Source organism: Halichoeres trimaculatus, unplaced genomic scaffold (genome assembly GCF_033239565.1).
Source record: "Halichoeres trimaculatus isolate MK-OKI-2021-1 unplaced genomic scaffold, fHalTri1.1 fHalTri1_scaffold_15, whole genome shotgun sequence".
NCBI lineage: Eukaryota > Metazoa > Chordata > Actinopteri > Labriformes > Labridae > Halichoeres > Halichoeres trimaculatus.
In genome coordinates, this window is record NW_027437193.1 from 1,468,773 (window position 1) to 1,491,796 (window position 23,024).

The 23,024-nt window shown below is 39.4% G+C and overlaps 1 protein-coding gene across 4 annotated transcripts; it reads right to left on the reverse strand.

Moving 5' to 3' along the window:
- Positions 1–2,716: 2,716 nt before the first annotated feature.
- On the reverse strand, positions 2,717–22,071 carry LOC141804322 (WD repeat-containing protein 37). 4 transcript variants are annotated; one of them, XM_074688685.1, is made up of 16 exons: positions 21,903–22,071; positions 19,793–19,954; positions 15,798–15,894; positions 15,624–15,719; positions 15,424–15,488; positions 15,062–15,111; positions 12,780–12,849; positions 11,078–11,213; positions 10,898–10,969; positions 10,766–10,810; positions 10,579–10,655; positions 10,248–10,485; positions 8,721–8,862; positions 8,384–8,518; positions 8,144–8,258; positions 2,717–6,606 (listed from the first exon to the last, which is right to left on the reverse strand). In XM_074688685.1, the coding sequence occupies exons 2-16, from the start codon at positions 19,922–19,924 to the stop codon at positions 6,475–6,477; spliced, it is 1,602 nt and encodes a 533-aa protein (XP_074544786.1). In that variant the 5' UTR covers positions 19,925–19,954; positions 21,903–22,071; the 3' UTR covers positions 2,717–6,474. The 4 variants fall into 4 exon arrangements, with proteins under 4 accessions (XP_074544786.1, XP_074544785.1, XP_074544788.1 ...); XM_074688684.1 differs by having other exon boundaries at positions 10,248–10,488; XM_074688687.1 differs by lacking the exons at positions 12,780–12,849; positions 15,062–15,111.
- Positions 22,072–23,024: the final 953 nt, after the last annotated feature.

Genomic DNA, 23,024 nt, shown 5'->3' on the forward strand with positions numbered 1-23,024 from the left:
ATCGTCTGGATCGTCTGACCTGGGAAGTCGACTCTCCAGACTTTTAGGGCCAATCCCAATCACCGCTCTTACTCCTTCCTCTTGGTCCTCAAAACAGAGGGACAAGGGGACGGGGAAGACAAAGAATGACCGTTGGGTTTCATGGTTAGCTTATTTTCTATCCACATTGCTAAACTGCTAACAAACGCCAAAGTAACGTCATCTGTTCAGATTTTTTGGCTGCTAGCTTAAAATCCAAATGCTTCACCAAAAAACATGAATTAAAAATGATTTACATTTTCTATCTTTGAAGATATCCATGTTTGTTAGCCTGCTGAATTAGCATGCTAACAGAGAACAACGTATAATTCACATTGTTTACCAATGATGCTAACAAAAGCTAATGCTTTTAGCTCTCCTTACAGCCCATGGTTGAAAAAGCAGAAGCTAAACTCTGTGAACTCCTTCAGATTGATTTGACACAATAGGTGATCCGTCCGCCGTTAGCGCTGCTCGCTTTGGTGAACGTTAACCACTGCTGAGGGGGTTTCGACCAATCAGGATCGAGAATCTTACACAGCTGGTAGAACAGTGAGAAAACCGTGTAAAAAAAACGATTTAGTCTGGCACCCCAACAGAAGGGAACCAAAGAGTGGGACGGTACAGGTTGGTTGTGTGCCGTACCAAGACGAACCGAACTGAACCGCTTGGTGGAAACGGACCAATCCATGGCTCCTTTAAGACGCTCAGTTATCTTCATCAGTCTGTCTTTTTTCTTTTCTTCCTGTTCATCTCATCCTTGTTGATGTGCGCTGATACAGTTTCTGAGACGTCAACAGGAAGTCTTCGGACTTCCAAAAAGCTCGACTTGTTCTCTTCCTGCTTCACACCAAAACTGAAAATCAAAACCTGAGTCTGTTTACCTTCGTTCTGCTAAAGCTGTGAGTATATTTATCTCCAACATCATGTGATTCACTCTACGGTCCCCATAACTGTGACATGTCCCCCGTTTGATCACACTTTTCTTTCTATCGTTTTATGTTTTGTTTTTTAAAAGTTGTGTTCTGTTGTTGAGGTGTTAAACCTCTGGTATGATTCACAGATTTATGTTTTTATTTTGAACAGCTGTGTAGACTGTAGGAGTGTATGAGAGTATGAGGCTCAGGAGTGAAGACTTGCTGCCCCCTAGAGGAGAGGTGTCTGAATACACCAGATGGATCTCACTGTTAAGTTAAATGTTTAAAATTTTAGTTTTATTGTTTTGTTCCTTCTTTTTTCCTCCGTACATCTCTCACCTCTCAGAGTTATTTATCTGATGAACATAACGACAAAATGTTTCATTAACAGTTATCTACTTCCTGTTTGTCGATGTTTAGTTTCTGTTTTATTGAGGAAAGGATGTAAAAGTTGAAAGCTGCTGGAGATGAATATTTGCTCATGAGTGTTTTTATCTCGGTGAATAAAGGATCTTATTTATGTTCATTTGCGTTGTGTGCCGTTTTTCATCAGAGGAAAAACTCCCAATGTGCACAAAATGTTTGTGCTGAGATTCATGTTTCCAGAAACTGAGTTTGAGTTCTTATATTGAATTTGAAAAATATGATCTTAATCAAATTTAATGTTTTAAAATTTGTTTTTAACCTTGGATTATTCAACCTTTGCGTCATCTGAGCTCGAAAACTCTTTCTGTCAAACGTAGATCTGCTGATGGTCACGCCGTGATCAACTGAAAGTAAAATGTGTATTTGTGAATTTAAGGAATAAAAAGAGTTAAATTTTCAAGGAGCTTAACAAAATTTCAAAGCAAATAAATTTAAAAATTTCAAAACTTTAAATTGAATTCAATTTTATGTAATAAATCAATTTTAGTTTCTGGTGGCATAAATCTCAATCTATGAAAATGAGTTAAAATTACTTTAATATGTCTTTGAATAAATGTGACTTCTAAACTTAACTAAATGCTTCTCAATAAATGACACCAACATCCCACCAAAAAAACAAAACAAATACAAATCATTAAAATTAAGAATAAATACATTAAAAATAAGAAAAAATTGATAAAAAAATAAAAATAAATAAATACAAATAAATGAATTAACACAAATTAATAAATAAGAAAAAATAATCATATAAATATTACATAAATAAATAAATAAGAATATGTGAATAAATAAATAAGAATAAATAAAAAAATTAAAATAAATAAATAAGAATAAATACATAAATAAACAAATAGGACCAAATCAGAATAAGTAAATAAAAATAAGAGAACAAATACAAATGAATTAATTAACAAATAAAAATAAATGAATAAAACCACTCAATTCAAGGAATCCAAAGAGCAGGAATGGTTTATTTTGAATTTTCAAGCCATCGCTTGTTCCTTGTTACACAGCTAAATTCCCAACATGGTTTCTTTTTCTTTTCCCAGAATTCAGCTGTGGTGTTTGTCGCCGTACATCAAACACAATTTGCAAACAACACTGTTAAAGTCAAAGAGCCACATGTAACACGGCTTCACGGCGGCGGATGAAGTGACAGTGACTGAGTGAACTGTGATAGAAACACCTGGTTAAACTGGTGACTTATGAAAGTGGCTCAGAGTGGGTAGAAAACATAGAACTGGAACAACTAGAGCTTAAAACATGAGCACACAAACACAGTTTTTAAATCAGCACAAAGACAAAATGTTTGTTAGTGAAACCAGGGCGACTCCTTCACGACTGAAACAGCTTCAAACGCATCAAACAGGAACTGTGGGCCTACTTTAAATATCTAATATAAATAAGGGCTAGAAGAAAAATACATACAAACAAAAACTATGTCTAACTGGGGCTGCATGCTACATGGGGCGACCCCTGCATGTCGGGAATTGGTGCAAATCACTTCAGCGTGAAGTTTTATTTCGAACCCAAACTGTGTTTAAAGTTTGAGGAAAGCAAAGTGAGTCCAAGTGTTTTTTCTTTAACGTCTTTTCTAGAGCAACACTAAATCTGGAGTGGGTCAGATTATTCCACCAGGAGGAGTTCACTTTTTAAGGACTCCTGGAAAATGCTGAACAATTTCTGTCCAACAGGGGGCGCCACTGGTGTAACCAATCAGCAGACAACATGCGTCACCCCGGGTTTGACGAACAAAACTATCTGTCCTTATGAAGGTGAAGCTTTAAAACAAACACAGGATCAGGATCGACGAGTTTCAGCTCCGTCATTTTTACAATTCATACGATGTAAATGTTACGGTTTTAAAAAGAGAGGATGAACATTCACGTGTTGATCAGTTACAGCTTCAGTTTGAAAATATCTTTGTTTAATTCTACACGAGTTAAAAACCAGATGTGAGTCAAACAAAGGCGTGTATCAAAGATTTCTACGGTTAGAAACGAACAAACAAACAGCTGTAAAATGTTCATAAACACACTTAAAAAAAAACAAAAACGTGGGTTTGTGCAGAGAAAAGTTTTTCACCCACTGCAGAGAGAAATGTCTGAGACGGAGAGTCGGGGTCAGCAGCTGAGTCGTTCATGAAGAAAAACATGAACCGTTTGAGGAGAAAGTCATAAATTTATGAGACGCGGCGTTGAGTCCCGACTTCTTCAATAATTTCTTTTTAAGTTTTTTCACTGCAGTCACATCAATTTTGTACTTTATTTCAGACCATTGATGTTTTTTTTATTTATTTTTTTTTTAAATTTGGGCTGATGTATTTAACTCCTGTTTGGTTTTAAACAGTGTGAAAAGTCTCTTTCTTTTTCACATCCAACTTTATTTTTGTAAAATTCCAACTTTACTCTCGTAACTCTAACAATTCAGTTTTGTTTCTTCATAACTTTGACATAGTTAATCTCATCATTTAGGCTCGTTTTTTATTATGTTACTTTATGTTTTATGGAGCTTTTGCTCTGGAAAAAAAATTCAACTTTGTTTCAGTTGAAAGAGGAAACACAGGTTCCACTATTATTCGTCCATTTTTTTTTCTTTCATTGCAACTATTCTGGTAAATTATCGTTTTTCGAAAACTTTCAACTTTATTTTAGTTTAGTTAGTTCTTCATTTTCTAAAGCTAAGATCTTTATTTGACGTTGTTAAACTTTAACATTATGACTTTCTTGTTGTTCTTCAATTTTTGTCTTGATGAATGTTTTTTTACTTTATAACTTCAGTAAGTTTAAGTAGTTAATGTCTTATTTTTTTTAAATCTTTGAATAATGACTTTGTCTCAGTTACTTTACGACTTCCCTCAGTCACTCTGTGCCTTTAACACAGGTTATTTACTTTTCTTTATCCAAACTTTTGTTTCTAATAACAATCCTGGTGCTTTGAATCTTTTTTCCCACTTAAAACTTTTTTTCATGAACTTTCAACTTGAACTTTTTTCAAATTATGACTTTCTTGTCATACTCTAACTCGTGTCCCCTAAAGTTCCCTTTTCTCACTTACAACTGAATTTTTATTAAATATCAAATCTATCTCAGTTAATTTCTGTTTTTGTTTTTCCTTACTTAATGATTAAATTTTTTTTTCATCTTTTCTTTTTTTTAATCAGGACTTTTTATTAAATAAAAACTTCCTTTTCACTTCTGTCTTTTTTTCCCATAAAATATCAACTTTAAGTAAGTTACTATAAGACTTTAATGGACTTTACTTATGTCATGTATTTACTTAATTTAAGTAAGTTAAACAAACCTTTGTTTTTCAAACTGTGATTTTCTTACATCACATGTTTTGCCTGGATTTTTGATACTAAAGACAACATTTTTGTAAAACTTTTGTAAAACTTTAACTTTACTTTAGGAACTTGACAACTTTACTTGACTTTACTTTATGACTTAAGTTGTTGAAGTTGTTAGTTCACATCACATTTATTAAAATCTTTGTTGTCCTACAACTGTTGTCCTTTGTGACTTTGCTACTGAAAAATGTCACCTTTTATTTTTGTGATTTATTTATTTTTTAATTCTGATGTATGACTTTAAATGTAGTTAACTTACACTTTCTCAAACTAAACCTTTTTGGTTACATCAGGATTTTGTACTTTTTCAACAATACCAACTCGACTCATGAATCTAAAACTTTTTCCTCTCATGTCTTAACTCTTCTTCTGATCCAAACTCGATCCTGAAATTCTGCCTCATTCTTCTTGTTTTTTTTTCTGTTCACGTTAGATTTGTGTTTTTTAATCCTCAGCGTGGCCTCGACTCTCCGTCCTCTGTCTGAAAAATGTAACCGCTGAATGAAAACTTGAGTCACAAACAGCGAAACGCTCCACGGGTCTAAAGCGAGACGTTCAGCGATCAGCGGTGCTCGTTTGACGCGTCGCTGCTGCTGCAGCCGCTGAGGCGTGAGAGGAAACACAGAACGACGAAGTACAACAATCGTACTCGAGTCGGAAAAACTAGTTCAGCTTTACGACGTTTAACACTTTAATTAAACACTGCTTTTATACTCACACACTCACACACACACACACACACACACACCCACACACACACACACAGTTTGTTCTTTTAGGTAGTGAAGTCATTTCAAACACTCTGAAACCACACTCACACACACACACACACTCATCATTCTCTTGAACGCAGCTTTGGCCGAGTGTTTCTGTGGCAGTGTCGAAGCGAAGCAGCTGACAGCAAACATCAACACACTCCTTTGAGAGATCACGACTTTTTTAAAGTACCATAACACACACACGGACAGAATCCCCACGACGGTGTTCACACACGACACACTAAAGGGCACTGCGTTTACGGTTTTTACAATCATGTCAGGTCCAGGAGCAGCGGGCGGGGCCGAGCGGGCGGAGAAATGATCCCACGCCGACGCCAGCTGCTGAGTATTTTGGCGAGTTCCTACTGAATGAGATCAGCTGATTTTATGACAGGATGGAGGCGCGTCTCTTTCTCCTGAACACGTTTTCTGGCAGGAGGAGCAGACTTCACCGTGTGTCTGCGTCTCTGCTGCAAAATAAAACTTTCAGAATAAAACTCAGAGAGAAAAACTGGATTTAAAATAATCTTAACGACTTTTCATACCGAGACTCTTTTCAGCGCTGCCGTCGAAATGAAGCAAACGTGAGCTAAATTTAATTATTAAAAACTCCAGTGATGATGAAATGAAAGAAGCTGAGTTTGTGCTTTTCAGACGCTCCGTGCTCGGTAACACATTCATCTTTTGTTTTCTGAAGAGGGAGGATGAGCTGTCAGGTAGAGACTAAGGTGGATCTGAACTGGTGAGACACAGACGGGGGAGGTGGTGAGTGCAGGCGTCCCGGTCTGCAGACGCTCAGACGACAGGAAGCGTCTGATGAAACGAGAAAAACAGAGGGGAAAAGAAGTGACGGTGAAGTCTTTGAAGCCACCTGTAAGGCTGCTGATGTGAGTGTTTGATGCTCCTAAGACAGACTCTGGGTGGAGTTTCACGGTAAGGTGCCAGGACGATGAGGAGGAGGAAGAGGAGGAGGAGGAGGAGGAGGAGGAAGAGGAGGAGGAGGAGGTCATTTCTCCTGCAGCAGCGCGGGGATGTTGATGTTCCAGCCGATGGCTTGGCGATCGAAGCCGCAGGTGAAAAGGTTGCAGGAGGTGTTGTCTTCACACCAGGCGGAGCAGCACACCATCCGCCGGTGACCCTGAGACCAAACAGCCAAGGGTTAAACTTTCATTTCAGACAGCTCAAAACATTTTCATATTTCTGTCTGTCCTCAAACGCTTCATCTCTTTGAGCTGTGACGGTGAGTGATGCTGCTCAGTGGGAGCGGAACAGAAAATTTAAGTGGACCTAAAAGTGAACCCTGAGGTACACCACAGGCAGTGATTGGCCAATGATACAGAGACTTCAGAGCATGCATGAAAACACCACGGTCACATGGCCAATGACGCACTGAGCTTCACACAGCATCACAGCTTCACCGTTTCCAAATGTATTAAAGCGTTTCATTGGCTCAAAGCGTATCGATGAGTTCCTGATGATTCATACAAGTCTGTGAATCACTGATAAATGAATTTCTTTAAAAAAGTACTCAAGAATACTGGACTAAATTAAAAAAAAAAAAATTAAATTGCAAAAATAAAAAATTTTGAATTGAAAATTTGCAAGAGCGTAAAATAAAAAAGTTATTGGAAATATTTGTATGTTACAATGTTATAACATACAAATAAAAATGTATAAAAATGTTACAAATTATAAAATAGTTGAATTAAAAAAAATCCAGAAATATAAAAATGTAATAAATTTGAAAACAATTCTAAAAAATATCAAAATGTAATAAATTAGGAAAATAAAAGAAAACCAAATTTTAAAAAATTGCAAAAATTATAAAATTTTAATCAAAAATTTACAAAAATGTTACAAATGATAAAATATTTGAATTAAAAAATAAAGAAATACTAAAATGTAATAAATTTGAAAAAAATAAAAAATGTATCAAAATGTAATAAATTTGCAAAAAAAAATACAATAAAAATAAATTTAAAAAATTTGCATGAAGAAAAATTAAATCAAAAATTTGCAAAAATGTTAGAAATTATAAAATATCTGAATAAAAAAAACAACAAGACATTAAAATGTAATAAATTTGCAAAAATTAAACATTTTCTTTTGTTTTAATAAATGTAGAGAAATTTAAAAAATTACATTTTTGAAAGTTGCGAGCATTTTAGATAAAATTAAAATTAGGAAAAAATAATAATAATAAAAAAAACGATACAATTTTTATTTGATAACACATATTGTTTATGTTGCTAAACTCATCATTTTTGTTGTTTGCTACTGTCTCACCACCTATCTTAATATAAAAATAAAAAATTGTTATTTCAATCATATTTTTTAAAGCTACAAGGAGCCACTGCTAAGGTGTCAAAGGGCCGTGTGAGGCCCCAGAGCCTGGTTGAGAATCTCTCAACCAGTCTAGATTGTAATGGAGTAAAAGGAAATACTAGGAATGAAGTATCTCGAACCTGATCCAGAAAATTCTGGATGCTGTGCACCCTGAAGGTTTGTTAATCATTTGAACTCAATATTTAACTGATACCAGCGCAAAAACAACTGAAAAAACCCTGAAATTTAGAAGTTTTGTTTCTTGTGTTCTCAAACTCAATCCTTTCTTTAGACGAGGCGTTTTTCACGGTGCTGTTAAAGTCCCAGCATCCTCAGGGGCCCTGACTCACCTGTCTGTTGCTCCTCGGGAGGCGAGCCAGTCGCACCCCGGACATGTCGAACAGCCGGACCTGCCGATTGTCGTGAGGAAGAGCGATGATTTTCTGGTTCACCGACACGCTGATCCTGGAGAAAGAGGAGCAAGAGGAGGTGAAACAAGACGACAGAGGAGCTCAACAATCTTAATCCTTTTGGAGACATTATTCATTACTCATCCCCTGCTCCTGGTGTTAGTTTAACAGCTCTCAGACCTGTTCACAGCCGAGTCAGTGCGGATGGTGGCGATGGGCGACCTCATGTTCTTCAGGTCCCACACTTTGACGGTACGATCGTCGCTCCCGGACACCACGTTGTCTCCCACAGTGAAGACGGCAGAGGTCACCGTGCTGCAGAGGGGGATCAGGAAACCTTTAGGAACCTCCACAGACCCAGTTCACGGTTTCATTAACAGTTTCATTAACAGTAAATGACTCAGCACCCACTTTAAAACATACAATTAGGAGAATAAAAAATTCAATTAAAATCAGTTGTTAGTGGTAGCTTAGCAACGGACGGATCATCTGATGGTGACGACGTGTGTGGACTGACTCGGTGTGTCCCTGGAACACGTTGACAGAGTGGATGGACGGGTCTCTGAAGTCCCACAGCCTGAAGGTGGTGTCTCTGGACGAAGTGACCACCAGACGCTGGGTGGGGTGTGTGCAGCAGTGGGTCAGCTCCTGGTCGTGTCCTGAGCAAACGTTACGGATTTATTAATGTTTATAAAATAAAACAGAACATTTTTCTGGCCTGTCCGTCGAATGTGGCTCAAATCAAGTCTAACAAAAGGTTTTTTTTACTTCAAAGAGGCTGTGAGGAGGATCTGCCCGAAGCCTAAAGCTGGTGTTAAAACTAAAAGCTCAGATTTTAGCTCGTGTTTTAGCTTATAGCTCATTATTTAGCTCATCTTTTAGCTCATATTTTGGCTTGTGTTATAGCATTTAGCTTTTAATTTAGCTTGTTTTTTAGCTTCAAGCTCAAATTTTAGCTCATGTTTTAGCTTAAAGCTCATATTTTAGCTTGTGTTTTAGCTTTTAGCTTATAATTTAGCTTGTGTTATAGCATTACGCTTATATTTTAGCTTGTGTATTAGTTTTAAACTCATAATGGAGCTCATGTTTATGGTTTAGGCTCATATTTTAGCATGTGTTATAGCATTTGGCTAATAATTTATCTTGTGTATTAGCTTCAAGCTCTTGTTTTAGCTCATGTTTTAGCTTTTAGCTCATATTTCAGCTCGTTTTTTAGCTTTAAGCTAATATTTTAGCTAGTATTTTAGCTTATAGCTTTTATTTTAGCTTAAGTATTAGCTTCAAGCTCATAATTTAGCTCATGTTTTAGCTTTTAGCTCATGTTTTAGCTTTTTTTAGCTTATAGCTTATATTTTAGCTTATAGCTTATATTTTAGCTCTTGTTTTAACTTTTAGCTCATTTTTTAACTTGTGTTTTAGTTTTAAGCTCATATTTCAGCTTGTGTTTTAGCTTATAAGCTAGTGGTTTAGCCTTTAGCTTATAAGCCAGCTATTTAACCTTTAGCCTGATTAAGCTATCAGTCTGTTTTAGCCTTTACCTCATGTTATAACCATTTAGCTCATGTTTTAGCCTTTAGTTCATGTCTAAGCCTTTAGCCCATTTTTAGCCTCTAGCTTGTGTTCTAGCCTAAAGCTGATTAGCTAGTGGTTTAGCATTTTGCTCATGTTATAGCCTTTTAGCCTGTGTTTTAGCCTATAGCCAGTGTTTAACCTTTTGCTTGTGTTTAAACCTTTTGCTTGTGTTTAAACCTTTTGCTCGTGTGTTAGCCTTTAGCTCGTGCTCTATCTCTCTCCCGTTTCTCTTTCTTCTGCTCTTCTGTCCTTTTTCTGTCTGACAGTTAGGCTCCAGTGTCCACCACCACTACACTACTAAGAGATAGAGAGTTTTGAGATAACCTGTAATGGGTAATATTGGAGCTGATAATCTCATTTCAGAGTGTGGATCAGGATCGGGCAGAAACTCCTCACAGGGACTCTGAAGTAAAACAGAAATTAAGGCTTTGGTTTAAATCTTGCAGTGTTAGAAATAATCACGCCATCTCACCTGTGAGCGAGTGAACCAGCTCTGAGGTCTCCACGTCGTACAGGTTGGCGGCTCGGTCCCAGGAAGCCGTCACCACCTGTTTGCCTCCCACCAGCCAGTCGGCGGCGATCACCACCCCCTGGTGGCTGCGCAGTGTCGTGGTCGCCACTCGCACAGAGGGACAGTCGTTGGGCCCCTCGACCTCGCCGTCGGCTTCGTCTTTGTCGGAGAAGTCGACGTCGTCCTCGCAGGGGGTCTGCTGCTGGCAGAGGGATGGGGTCAGAATTAAAAATGATTCAAGGGGACAACAGAGTCGACAGTGACACACACACGTATTGATTCTGATGCTTACGTTGATATCGGAAACAGGCTGTGGCGTCGGCAGCTGGACCATGTACCTCCAGATGTGAGCGGTTTGATCTCCAGAGGCTGCGGACGAGAAGAGAGGCGGAGCTATAAACACGACTGAGAACAAACTGTCACTGAGGTTTTATTCCCTGAAGGAAAACCTGCGCGGACTGAGGGAAATGGGTCGGTACCTGTCAGAGCCATCTGCTCAGTGGGGTGGAACTTGATGGAGTTGACTGAGGAGACAGAGACACAGATGTTTGATTTATCGCCACAACGACAGAAAAGCTAAAAGTCAAACCTGCCACTCATCAGGACTCTACCTGATCCTTGATGGCCCATGTATTTGAGAAGGCACTTCCCGGTTTCGATGCTCCACAGCATCGCAGAGTGATCTGTTCACACACGGTAAAGAGGGGAGAGTGAACTCATCGGTGGTTTTACAGTGAAACAAAATGAGAACAGACTCCTCTTCATGAATATGATGTTAAAATGTGTGATACCTGCAGATGCGGTGCCCAGCACCACAGGTTGAGTCCTGGTGACGCTGAGGTCCCAGATGCCGTCCCGGTGGCCCACATACTCCCTGACCAGCTGGCACACCGCTCGGGACGTGGTCGCTTTGAAACTGGACACAATCTGACGGCGACATCAGACGTTTGTTAGAGGAAAAGAGGATCACAGCGAGGAACTGAAGCTAACAGGGCTCCTACACGTTTCGCTCCTCCAATCAGCATCTCCTGAGTCTCTGAACCAGGACACGTCCCGCTTCATTCAGACGTTTCTTTACGACCCTTTAATTTAGACTCAAAGGCGACGCCCACTTCTTTAGTGTAAAGTTTACATTTTGTCTCCAATCGAACTCCTCCAGCCTTAGAGGGGCCGTGTAGGAACCCTGGTCTCATAGGGGAAGGAAGTGGATCAGCAGAACTGAGAAGCTGCTCAGCAGGGTCCTCGTTAGACCAGAAGCCGGGACCACCACGCAACAGGATGTTCCTAACCCCTGTTTCAACCACAACTTCCAACTCTGGCCACTAGGGCTCAGGATGTTAGCTCAGAATTAAGGGCCTGTGTCCACTAACACACCCATTACTGCACGACCAATCAGACAAGGGGGGCGGGACTTCTTTTATAAACTCTGTTGAAAACAATGCTAGAGGTCCACCAGGAGGCAAAACATTTTGCTCTTATTTCGTCAGGGAGCATGTCCAGGTGGAGCGCTGAGGCTAATGCTAACATGCTAACACCATATCTTCCGATTCTTTTTATCATTTCATCTTAAAATGGCTTTAAATTAAAGCAAATACGAAGCATACAAAGAATTTTAAAACACAAAACAAGACGTTTGTAACAAAGTAACACTGTGAGAGATGCTTTGAATTTTATCCGTGCGAAAAACGTTAGTGGACACAGGCCCTTAATTTCCAAATCTGCACCAAAAGACATGAGTTTCTGGTCATTTCTGACCTTAAATTCAGCATTAACATCCCAAACATCCAGAATAGACTGGTTTTGAGCCTGGGAGGTTTTATCAATAGTTGTTTATAACAGTTATTTTTATCTTTTGGTGAATTTCAATAAAGTTTTTTCTAATTTTGATTATTTTACAATTTAGAAGCCACCAAGGTGTCATATCTCTTTTTAAATATCTTGAAATAAGACATTTTTCTGGCTTCATATCAAGTCTAAAAAAACAGTTTTTACTCAAAATAAACTCTTTTTTAATCTTAATTTTTGCTGTCCATCCTTCCACTCCACATTTTTCCAATCCACCACAAAAGCCTGAAAATGAAGGATTTGAATCCTGAGAGCAAAGAGCCGAAGGTTGAAGTGGTTTTATAAACTAATGTTGACCAAGAGCTGAAAGAAGCAGCAGAAAACATCCTGAAGGGTGGACCCGACTCCCGGGCCTCGCTGTGCAAGGGCCAAAAAGCTTTGGGGGATATCAGCGTTACTTAACAGAACAAGTCCTGGTGTTTATTTCACTTTCTGTTGTTGTTTACCAGTGACGACAAACAAACACCATCAACCCAGATCAACAGGAAGGATCAGTGCTGCGTATTATAACCATTAAACCAGGATTATGAAAATCCAAAACGGCAGTAAAAAAAGAAACTGAAAGGGAGGATAAGGAGTTACATCAGGATGGGGAAAACGGATCAGTACTTGTTACGAGTCGTATCAGAGTTTGGTGAAAGTGTTTACATTAAAGATGGGGATGATACAAACTGGACTCTTGGTTCGTTTGGGACACAGACCGCTAAATAAGTTCCAGCTGGAAGGAAGCACAAAGAAGAGCGTCATTTATCTGAGACACACCCCACGCCTCACACAGAGCAGGGCACGGCGGCTCCTTAAAGTCCGGACAGTCAGGATGGTCCCGTGGATCAGACGCTGAGGTTGAGATGAACCAGAGGATGCTAGCTGTTAGCAGAAGCAGCGTCGACGGTCTCTCTCTGGGGATGTGTTTGGTGTGTTTAATGTGGCGTAGTGAGCACCAGCTGGCTCTGGATGAAGAGTAGGTCATGTGTTTGGATGAAGGCTAAAGCAGCGCTAAGCTAACGGGTTATACTTCTGAAATCAAGCATTAAACATGGGGGCTCTAAGGAAACGCAAGGCGCCACAACTCAAGCACTCAGCGGTTAATGCTCGTCAGTTTATCGTCTGCCATGACCACATCACATCCTGCAGGTCAACGCAAAAATCTACCAACCTCCGTGAAGAGCAGGATGCTAATCTGACTGACTCCTGCAACTCATTACAATCCCTGGTCAACCAAAGGAGTTGCTGGTCTACCAGATGAGTTGCTGGTCCACTACAACAGTTGCTGGTACAGGAGCTACTACAGGACAGTGTACCACAGCAGGTGATGGTTTCTTACAGCAGCTGTCCACCAGAGGTGTTGCTAACTCATCAGAGGAGCTGCTGGTCTACCTCTCAGGTTGCTGGTCTGTTAAAAAACTTGCAGGTACAGAGAATGTTGGTTTCCCCCAGGAGTTGCTGGTTTCAACCAAAAGATACTGGTCTACAAATGAAGTTGCTGGTTAGTTAAAAAACTTGCAGGCACAGAAGATTTTGGTTTTCTACATAAGTTGCAGCTTTCTCATTGCAGTTGTTGGTCTCCCAAATAAGTTGCTGGTTTCCTATTGCAGTTGCTGGTATCCCTAATAAGTTGCTGGTTCCCTATTGCAGTTTTTGATCTCCCACATAAGTTGCTGGTTTCCTATTGTAGTTGTTGGTCTCCCACATAAGTTGCTGGTTTCCTATTGTAGTTGTTGGTCTCCCACATAAGTTGCTGGTTTCCTATTGTAGTTGTTGGTCTCCCACATAAGTTGCTGGTTTCCTATTGCAGTTGTTGGTTTCACTCATAAGTTGCTGGTTTCTTGTTGCAGCTGATTGTCTCCCACATAAGTTGCTGGTTTCTTGTTGCAGTTGTTGGTCTACCACAGGAGTTGCTTGTTTCTTGTTGCAGCTGTTGGTCTCCCACATAAGTTGCTGGTTTCTTCTTGCAGTTGTTGGTCTACCACAGGAGTTGCTGGCTCTTTATTGCAGCTGTTGCCCTCTAACTGGAGTTGCTGGTCACTTTAAGTAGTTGTTGGTCTCCCACAGTTGTTGGTCTCCCTCAAGAGTTGCCCATTTCTGATTGCAGCTGTTGGTCTCCAACATAAGTTGCTGGTTACTTTTGCTGCTGTATGTCTTTTGCATAAGTTGCTGGTTTTTGTTGCAGTTGTTGGCTGCTAACTGAAGTTGCCTTAGGCGCTTTTTGTTTTTGACAGGAGTTGCTGGTTCCTACTAATTGCTGTGGGTTACCCAAAGGAATTGTTGTATCCTCGAACAGTTTCTGTTGGCCCCCCACAGGAGTTGCTGGTTTGTTTTCATAGCTTTTGGTCTCTCACAGGAGTTGCTGGTTTCTTTAAGATGTTGTTGGTCTTCTACAAGAGTTGCTGGTTTCTTTAAGTTGTTGTTAGTCTCCCACAGGAGTTGCTGTTTTTTACAGTAGTTTTTATCCCACAGGAGTTTTTTTGCTGGTTTTGTTGCGTGAGTTTTATTTTTCAGAGGAAAATCTCATCCCACTCTGAAAAAACTAACAGACCAACACTCATGGTCAGAGGTAGACCAGCAACTCCATCCGCTGTGCTCCCCACACACTGAGACCAAAGTGAAGTAAAAACCTAACAAAGTGTTTTCTCTGTGATATCCCTGAATAAAAACCATCAGACCTGTTTAACGACGTCTACCATGACAGCAGAACATGATGTGGCGAGCAGTTTTAGCAGAAGGCGCCGTCTCATGGAGGAATTATCTAAAGCAGCGGGAAAACCTTCCTCCTTCAGTTTTCATTAAGGCGTAAGAAGCGTCTGGAGGTGGCGTCAGAGAAGTCTCCAGAGTGTACCATTATGTGAACGCTGAACCAAAACCAAAGCTGGAGCAACTGAAAGGCCCGTTAGTGAGCCGTTTGGTCTCACGCTGACGGAGAAGAGTCCTACATTTGAATGACCAAGTCTCTCGGGGACGGAGGCTCCACCCCCTGGCTGGGCTGTTCATACATATTGGCACACAAGGGGAGAAATCAACAAATTACCCATGAGTCTCCACCCCACAACTCCCAGCTGGTTACGCTGAAGTTGCGGGATCCGCCGACTCTGGCGTGGCAAGAGTTTGAGCGCGGCTACGAGTCAGAGGTGAGAGAAGAAAAGACAGCAGTTCCACTCCACACGCTCTGTGACAACGACAGCTATGAATGAAGTCAACACACACACACACTCATACAGATGTTAATCTAAAGTGTGTGTCGTGATGATCAGAAAACATCTGGAAGGGTTTGACAGGCCTGTCTAAAGGAGCTCACCTTGCTCGTAGAGGCTTTGTAGGTGGTCTTCAGTTTCTGTGACAGCTGGCTGGTGCTGTGACTCGCTGTGCGTCGTCACAAACCACAGAGACAGACGAGTGAGACACAGCAGAGGAAACACACACTTCAATTCTCTGATATCACTCCTGAAAGGTGAAAATATAACAACACGTGAACCAGAAGGTGGAAATGAATCTGACCTTTTGTTTTCAGCGCTCCTTTGGCCAAATCGGCGCCTTCAAAAGTCTGTCCGTCTGCAGACAAGCGATCGTTGAGCGTCTCGATCTCTCTGCGCACTGAGAGTCAAAGCGGTCACGTGTTAAGACGCAGCAGTGATTTAAAGCTACAGTTAAAGCAGCATCCAGAGGACTTACGTTCCAGGTTTTCGATGTAGAGGTTTTCAAACTCCCTCTCGATCTGACTGAACAGGTCCAGCAGGTTGCTCCTCAGGGACAGGGGGAGTTTGGAGTCCTGCAGGGAGAGGAAACAGAGAAGGTGAGACGGCTTCAGGGTTTATTCACAGGGTCAGGTGGAGTGTGCCACGAAGCCTCTGTTACTGGATGAACTGTGCTTTGTTTTAGTCTTTATTTTGTCCCTCTGCTGCCCCCGTAGTATCCTAACATGATTTACAGCTCATTAGAAAATACTTCTTTTCCTTGTGGCCTGATATTTGAAAAGTGCATGCTAAAGTGTCCCCTCAGGAGCCAAAACACGTGACACTGTGCCCCCTTTGGAGCCAAAGCTCTCCCTACAGCTCTGTATGGAGGCAAAACTCGCTAAAGTGTCCACAATATACTTGATCTTTACAGTAAGGAATATAAAGTATATAAGAAACCTATACAAAGTTAAAATCTAGTGAGTAATAATCTTTTTTAAAAAGACTTTTTTTCAAATTTATGAAATTGTTCTTGCGATGTCTTAGTTTTTTATTTTTTATAAAATTGCAAAAAAAAAAGAAAAAATTAAAAAAAATTGCCAAAATTAAAAACCTGAAATAAAAAAAATGCAATTTTTTTTGAAATTTCAAAAATTTGCATAACCTAAAAAGATTCTTAGATTAAAAAAGGAAATAATAATAAAAATAATAAAAAATTACTGAAATTTGCAAAACTTACATGACAATCTGAAATTGAATACATTTGCAAAAAAAAAACATTTTTTTTGAAAAAAAAAATTGGCAAAAAATCTTTCAAATTTCACATTTTGAAAAATTAGAAAAAAATAATCAATTTTTTTTAAAAAAATGCAATACATAAATAAATAATAATTTTGAACTATTTTTCCCCAAAAATTGAAACCTTTGAAATCCACAAAAATTGGGTTATTGTTTAATAAATTCTAATAGTTGCAATAATTTCAAAAAATAAAATTGAAACAATTTGCAAAATTTAGGAAAACATTTTGTAATAATAGAATCAAAGAGGCATATGAGGCTCCAGAGTAGTGTGGACGATTGGGGTAACAACCAAAGAACTGATGTCTAATTTATTTAGAGTGGATGTGTGGAGCTTTATGAAGCCATTGGAGCTGAAAAGGTGCATTAATATGTTAGATAAAGATTACCTCTGAACTAAAGAAGAGACAGAGCACCAGCGGTTTCAGCTCAGATGAGTCACATCAAATTATCTCCTGAGCTGTGCTCACTCTAACTTTCAGCACAGACCAAAGAAGACAAAGATCGTGAGGCTCTGTTTGTTCAGAGCAGAAATGACTGATGCAAATCACTAACGTCAGTTTTTTGGGCGTCTTGATGATGATCAAAATGTCTCAGCACAGATCATCACAAACATGAGGAAGGAGTCACGTTTCAGAAGTCAGGGAAACTTTCTCAGTGAGGAAACACTCAGAGCTTCGTGACAGGTTTTATGAAGAAGTCTGCATTGATGGATTCATAACACAACAGGAGGGGAAGAAGAAGAAGAAGAAGGGGACCATGTCTCCCCAAAGCTCTGTCCAATCAGGATTAATCTGCCCTCTCTGCACCTGAGCGCAGAGCGCTCTGCATAATGCACGCCCTCCTGAGCTGAGTCACCGCTTTCAGCTGAATCTTACAAAGGAATCAGTCGAGTGTGTTCGCGCTGCAGCTGAGAGGTTTGTGCCACACTGAACACATCAGGATAAGTGCACAGGAATAAAAAGGACGGCTGCAGCGTGGGGGAGGGGGTGACCAGCGTGGACTGACTGTAAGTTAGTGACCACACGGCACACAGCAGGAATAAGGAAGCAGCTCTGTGAAGAGAAACGTGTGGATGAACTTCTGCTGGTGTGTTAACAGCTGAGGTCAGAGAAAAGTCAGAAACGGGTTCATTTCCTCAAACGAGCGAGCTTTAGCTGGCTGCAGCTTTAAGGTTCAGCTGTGTTTAGTTTCACTTCCAGAGCAGGTGTCTGTGTCCACTCATTACACACAGCTTAACTCAACGTTACAGTGAAATCAGACCCTGAATGTTTATGAAATATCATATTTAACTGACACTACACTGACCAGCAACATGACCAATCAGATTTTATTTCCCTCAGAGCAGGACAACTGAGAAAATGAAGGATGAGAGCCACTTTGATGTCAGTTTAAAATCTATTAAATATTTATCTTTTTTTTAAATACTTTTTCAAATTAATGAAATTGTTTTTGTGATGTCTTAGTTTTTTATTTCTCATAAAATTGCAAAAAAAGAAAAAAAATCAAAAATTTGCTAAAATTGAAAAACTGATATAAAAAGGTTTTTTTTTTTTTTTTAATTTTAAAACTTTGCAAAACTTAAAAAAAAATCTGACATTGAGAAAAAAGAATAAAAAAAATAAATTACAAAAATTTGCAAGACTTTCATGACAATCTGATATTGAATAAATCTGCAAACATTTCAAAAGATTTTGAAATCAAAAATATTTGGCAAAAAAGTCTTTAATTTAAAATTTTGCAAAATTAAGAAAAAGACTTAAAATAGCAAAAAATTAAAAAAAAATATTTTGAACTATTTGCAAAAAATGTAAAAACTCTAAAAATCTACAATTTTTTTTTCCTTTTGAAATTACATAAAGCTGTAAGAATTTTGAAAATTACACTCAAACAATCTGCTAAAAATTTGGAAAAAAAAAATGTAATCCAAACATTTAGTAAAAACAGAAAAAGAGCTGCATGAGGCTCCAGAGCTGAAACTAAGAACTAGAACTGAACGAGCGCTGGTGGAAAGGGTCCAACAGACAGCAGCTTAGACGACGGCTGAAACGAGGGTTTTCCTCTGAGCTGTAAATCATGTGAAGATCCTACAGGGGCATCAGGGCACTCCTTCTTTAAGGTGTTCAGTTAGCCTCCAAATCCCCAGATCTTGATCAGATCCAGCATCGTTGAGATGACCTGGACCACCATGTTGGATCCATGGAGGCTGAAAGTTTGAACTTCCAGGGCTTTGAGGATCTGCTGTGTCGTCTGGCAGCACTGGGGCGATGTTTACGCAACTTTAACATCTCACCTTCACCATCCTGTCTGGTCAGAGCTGTTTTTGCCCTGGTGGTCATTTTTTCGTGGCTTTCTGCTGAACACTACATACAGAAATGACTCCGAGGACCACCAAACAACACCTTGTCTAGACGACGCTAATGAAAGCTACACGTCTAGAGCTAGCTCTAAAAAACCAGACGAGGAGGAGAAACACTACTGTTCCACACACGGAGGACTGGGCACCTGAGACTTACCTCCATCCTCATGAGGGACTCCAGATTATCAGAGGACTGGGACCAAAAAGGACCAGAGTGGAAACAAAAGGTCATGAGGAAGGGATTACACTGTTTGCACCAGGTTCGATTAAAAACAGCTTCTTGAAACTGGCTGGATTCACAAAATGCTAAGCTGACCACAACTCCATCTTTATGGACGACAATAAAACAGAGAGGGTCGTAGTGTCGGTCTGAGCGCTGCAGGAAGTTCATGATCAGAGTGAAGGCAGTGAAACCAATGGGACGTGACATAAGACTGTGTTTTAGCAGATATTAAAATGACCAGTTTGCATAATCAGAGGCACAGCTGATTTCAAAGCATGGTGACGTAACAAAGGCTCCATCCATGTTTGAAATGAGCTGATCTGTCTAAGAGAAGAAAAGTGTGTAATCTTATCAGGTTGGACGCCAGCAGCAGGTTATTATTGGTTATCAGTGTCAGAGGGAAGCGTGTAAACCCTCATGGCTGTCCACACAGGTGCTTTAACCGCTAACTGGCTTAGGCTTACAGCCAGAGCGCTTAAGGGTGCAAACAGAAACAGCAGCACAGCCAGCTGATTAGAAAGTGTTTGTTATCTCCAAATCTTCCTAAAGGAGTTATCCTCTCTTCACCTCCTCTTTTTAATTCACCGTGTAATGAAGGAGCAGCGTCGTGTACCTCCATCATGTCCCTCTGCAGACCCGAGCGGTCCTGCTCCGTGCTGTTGGTCCTGCGGATCGACAGGCTGTGGGACTTCCTCTTCTGCTTGGCCTGACGGGCCGCCGCACTGCTCCCGCTCTCCACCGGCATCCCTCCTTCTGATCCTGAAGCGACCACGGTCTGAACGGACGGGACGAGAGGAGAGGAGGAGAGGAGAGGAGGAAACCCTGGTTATAACAATGTTCAAGCAGGGAGAGAGGCTGGGTGTTAAGTCGGTGGAAATAAGACGATTGTGTTGCGTTTGGCTGCGGTTTTATTTGTTTGGTTTCACGTGTTGTTGGCTGCTGAGCGCTCAGGTATTTTCAGGACAAAAATAACAAATTACAGGAAGATAAACTGATTATAGTTTACTTAATCATCAAGCCAACTCACAGGCGATTGGAACTTCTGATTATCTTTACCTTTGTTTAATTAAAGCTTCATTTATTTATCTATAAAGTTCCACAAAACTGCACACTTGAAAAGGTGCTTTTACAATTTCCACAGGTCAAGGTGTTGCCTTCAAAAGCAACTGGGTTGAAGAAACAAATTCAGTTTATTCTGTTTATTCTCTGATCGTTTTGGGTCCTCCCCCTCCCTTCTTATTCAATGGGCTATTCCATGTTACAACACATCTGAACATTTGATTCAGGAAGAAAGTGGTAAAAACACTTTTTTTCCCATTTTTTTCTCATTCTAAACCAAGTGGGAAATAAAACCAATGATGCTCTGAGATCTGAGATAAACATATCAGACTTTTAGGATTTTAAGGACTTTATCTAGCCCAGGAAACAGGATCATTTTCTCTAAATCAAATTTTTTCTTTACTAAATTATTTTTTCAATATTTACCTATTGTAATGTTTTTCACGTCATCCTTTCTTGTTTGTTCCTGTTACTCTGTAAATTCCCCACTGTGGGACAAATAAGCTGTCAATTGACCATAAAAGATTTCAAATCCAGGACAAAGTGGACTAAATGATGGATTCACTTTTTTCTAAATCAAACTAAAGTACAGAACTTGAGGAAATGCATTTAGTTGCGTTAAGTTACCATGTACAAGATTAGCACTGTCTTGATTCTGGGAAAGAGACAGTGGACCCAGGGAAGGCCAGTCTAGCTCTGAGGAAGAGGAGTTACAAGGACATGGAGGGCCCCATTGACTGGGTTTGCCTTGGGCCCCCAAACCACTAAATACGCCCCTGGATGTGACCAGATATTTAAATACATGTAATGTGAATATTTCGGCAAAAGTAGTTTTAGAATATAATTAAGTATGTAATTAGTATAGACATGTTTAACAGACAGCCAAATATGAGTGTGCTATAAAGGCCAGAGGTGCTCCTTAAAACAGATTCGGCTCTCCTGCTTAGCTAGGGCAAGTGATCCGGTGTTCCGTCGAGTTCTGCTACTCTGTTAAAAAATGCCAACATACCGCGACTCAAAAGCGGAGACTGACACTAGCCCAGTACATAATCATCTAACATTACACCCCTACTGACTCCACCCGCACTGTCAGACTGATAAGATTATATTTTAGTCCTCTACTACACACCTTTGTTTCAGATTTCAGAAGAGGCGTTTCTCCATGAGCTGTTATCACCTCAGTACTCACTCCATTTTCTCCTCAAGAAAAAGGAGAAGCATGTTTCGACACTGCGTTACAAAATCTGAGCTCAGAGTTTCAGGAAGATGTGCTGAACATGAGGGAACTGTAATTTTACTGACAAGGCTTTGCACAGGCGCAACGCTGCGAGGAGCCGTATAAATAGTAGGTAGCACGATTCGGTAGAACACCTGCTCCTCGAACAGAACAGTAAATCCCGTCACTTGAGCTGTCACTGTGACCTGAAGATGTGAGGGCGTTAAGACACACACCTCAACTCGCTGTATTTCCAAACATTCAGAGATTAAGAAGTAAAATGACATAAAAACACTTCAATATGTTTCAGAAATAAAAAAACAATGTTAGCCTTGTTCCTGCTCGACGTACTGTAGCGGCTGAGCTAAGTAAAGCTACCGTTATCTCCTGAGCTAATGCTAGCAGGCTAACTAAAAGATAACCCTCCGAATTTTAGGATTCAACTCACCAAAAAGTCAACAGTTAAACGGTTTTATTTCGGGATATTGTAGGGAGTGTCGTCCTTTGTAACATTTTCCACAGTGTCCGTGAGAGAAGCCCTGGGTTTGTCCGGAATCCGTGTTGACAGTTGACTAGCTCCGCTACGTGACAGAAGATAACCAGGCTAATTCCGGCCCGGGCTTTTCACAATAAAAGCCACAAACAGAAAGGGAGAGCAGAGAAACCCTTTTACACTAAAGTTCACTCAAAAAACAAAAAAACATTTTTTCCCTGTCTAAAACTTTCGTGTAATGAAATCCCAATTTCGCCAGATAAAAAGAATAATAAACAGTCGAAAATTATGAGTCAAAATGATGAGAAAAAAGTCAAAATTATGAGATAAAAAGTCATTATCATGAGATAAAAAGTAGAAAGGAGTCATTTTGACTTGTGTTATAATTTTGAGTTTGTATATCATAATTTCTATCTTTTAAATCTCATAACTATTAGTTTTTTTTTCATAATTTTGATTTTTTTAATCCCATAATTTCTATTTTTTAATCTCATAATCATGTTTTTTTCCTCCTAATTTTGATTTTTTTTTTAATCCCATAATTTCCATTTTTTTAATCATATTATGACAATCTCAAAACTGATTTTTTTTAATCTGCTTTGACTTTTTAAATCTTATCATTTCAATTTTTATAAAATCTCATAATTATGTCTTTTTATCTCATAATTGTGACTTTTTAATCTCATAATTTTGACTTTTTAAATAATATAATTTTGATTTTTTAAATATCATAATTCTGACTTTTTATCTCATAGTTTTGACTTTTTAAATCTTATATTTTAAACTGTTTAAATCTCATAATTATATATTTTTATCTAATATTAATGACTATTTTTTTTCCATAATTTAGTCTTTTTTGATATTTTTTTAACCAGGGGAAATGGGCTTCCATAAAATATTCAACAGATCCAATCAGACTGATGTTAAAAATACAATTAAATTAAATGTTAACTTTCTACCAAGGGCGTGTTCAACCTGGTGCACAGTGGTGGCACGTGCCCCTCTTTAAGGATGTCCCACTGTCTAATTGTAAAGTGTCTTTAGGGATCTTGTGCTGACTTTCTGCCAGTGAGGATA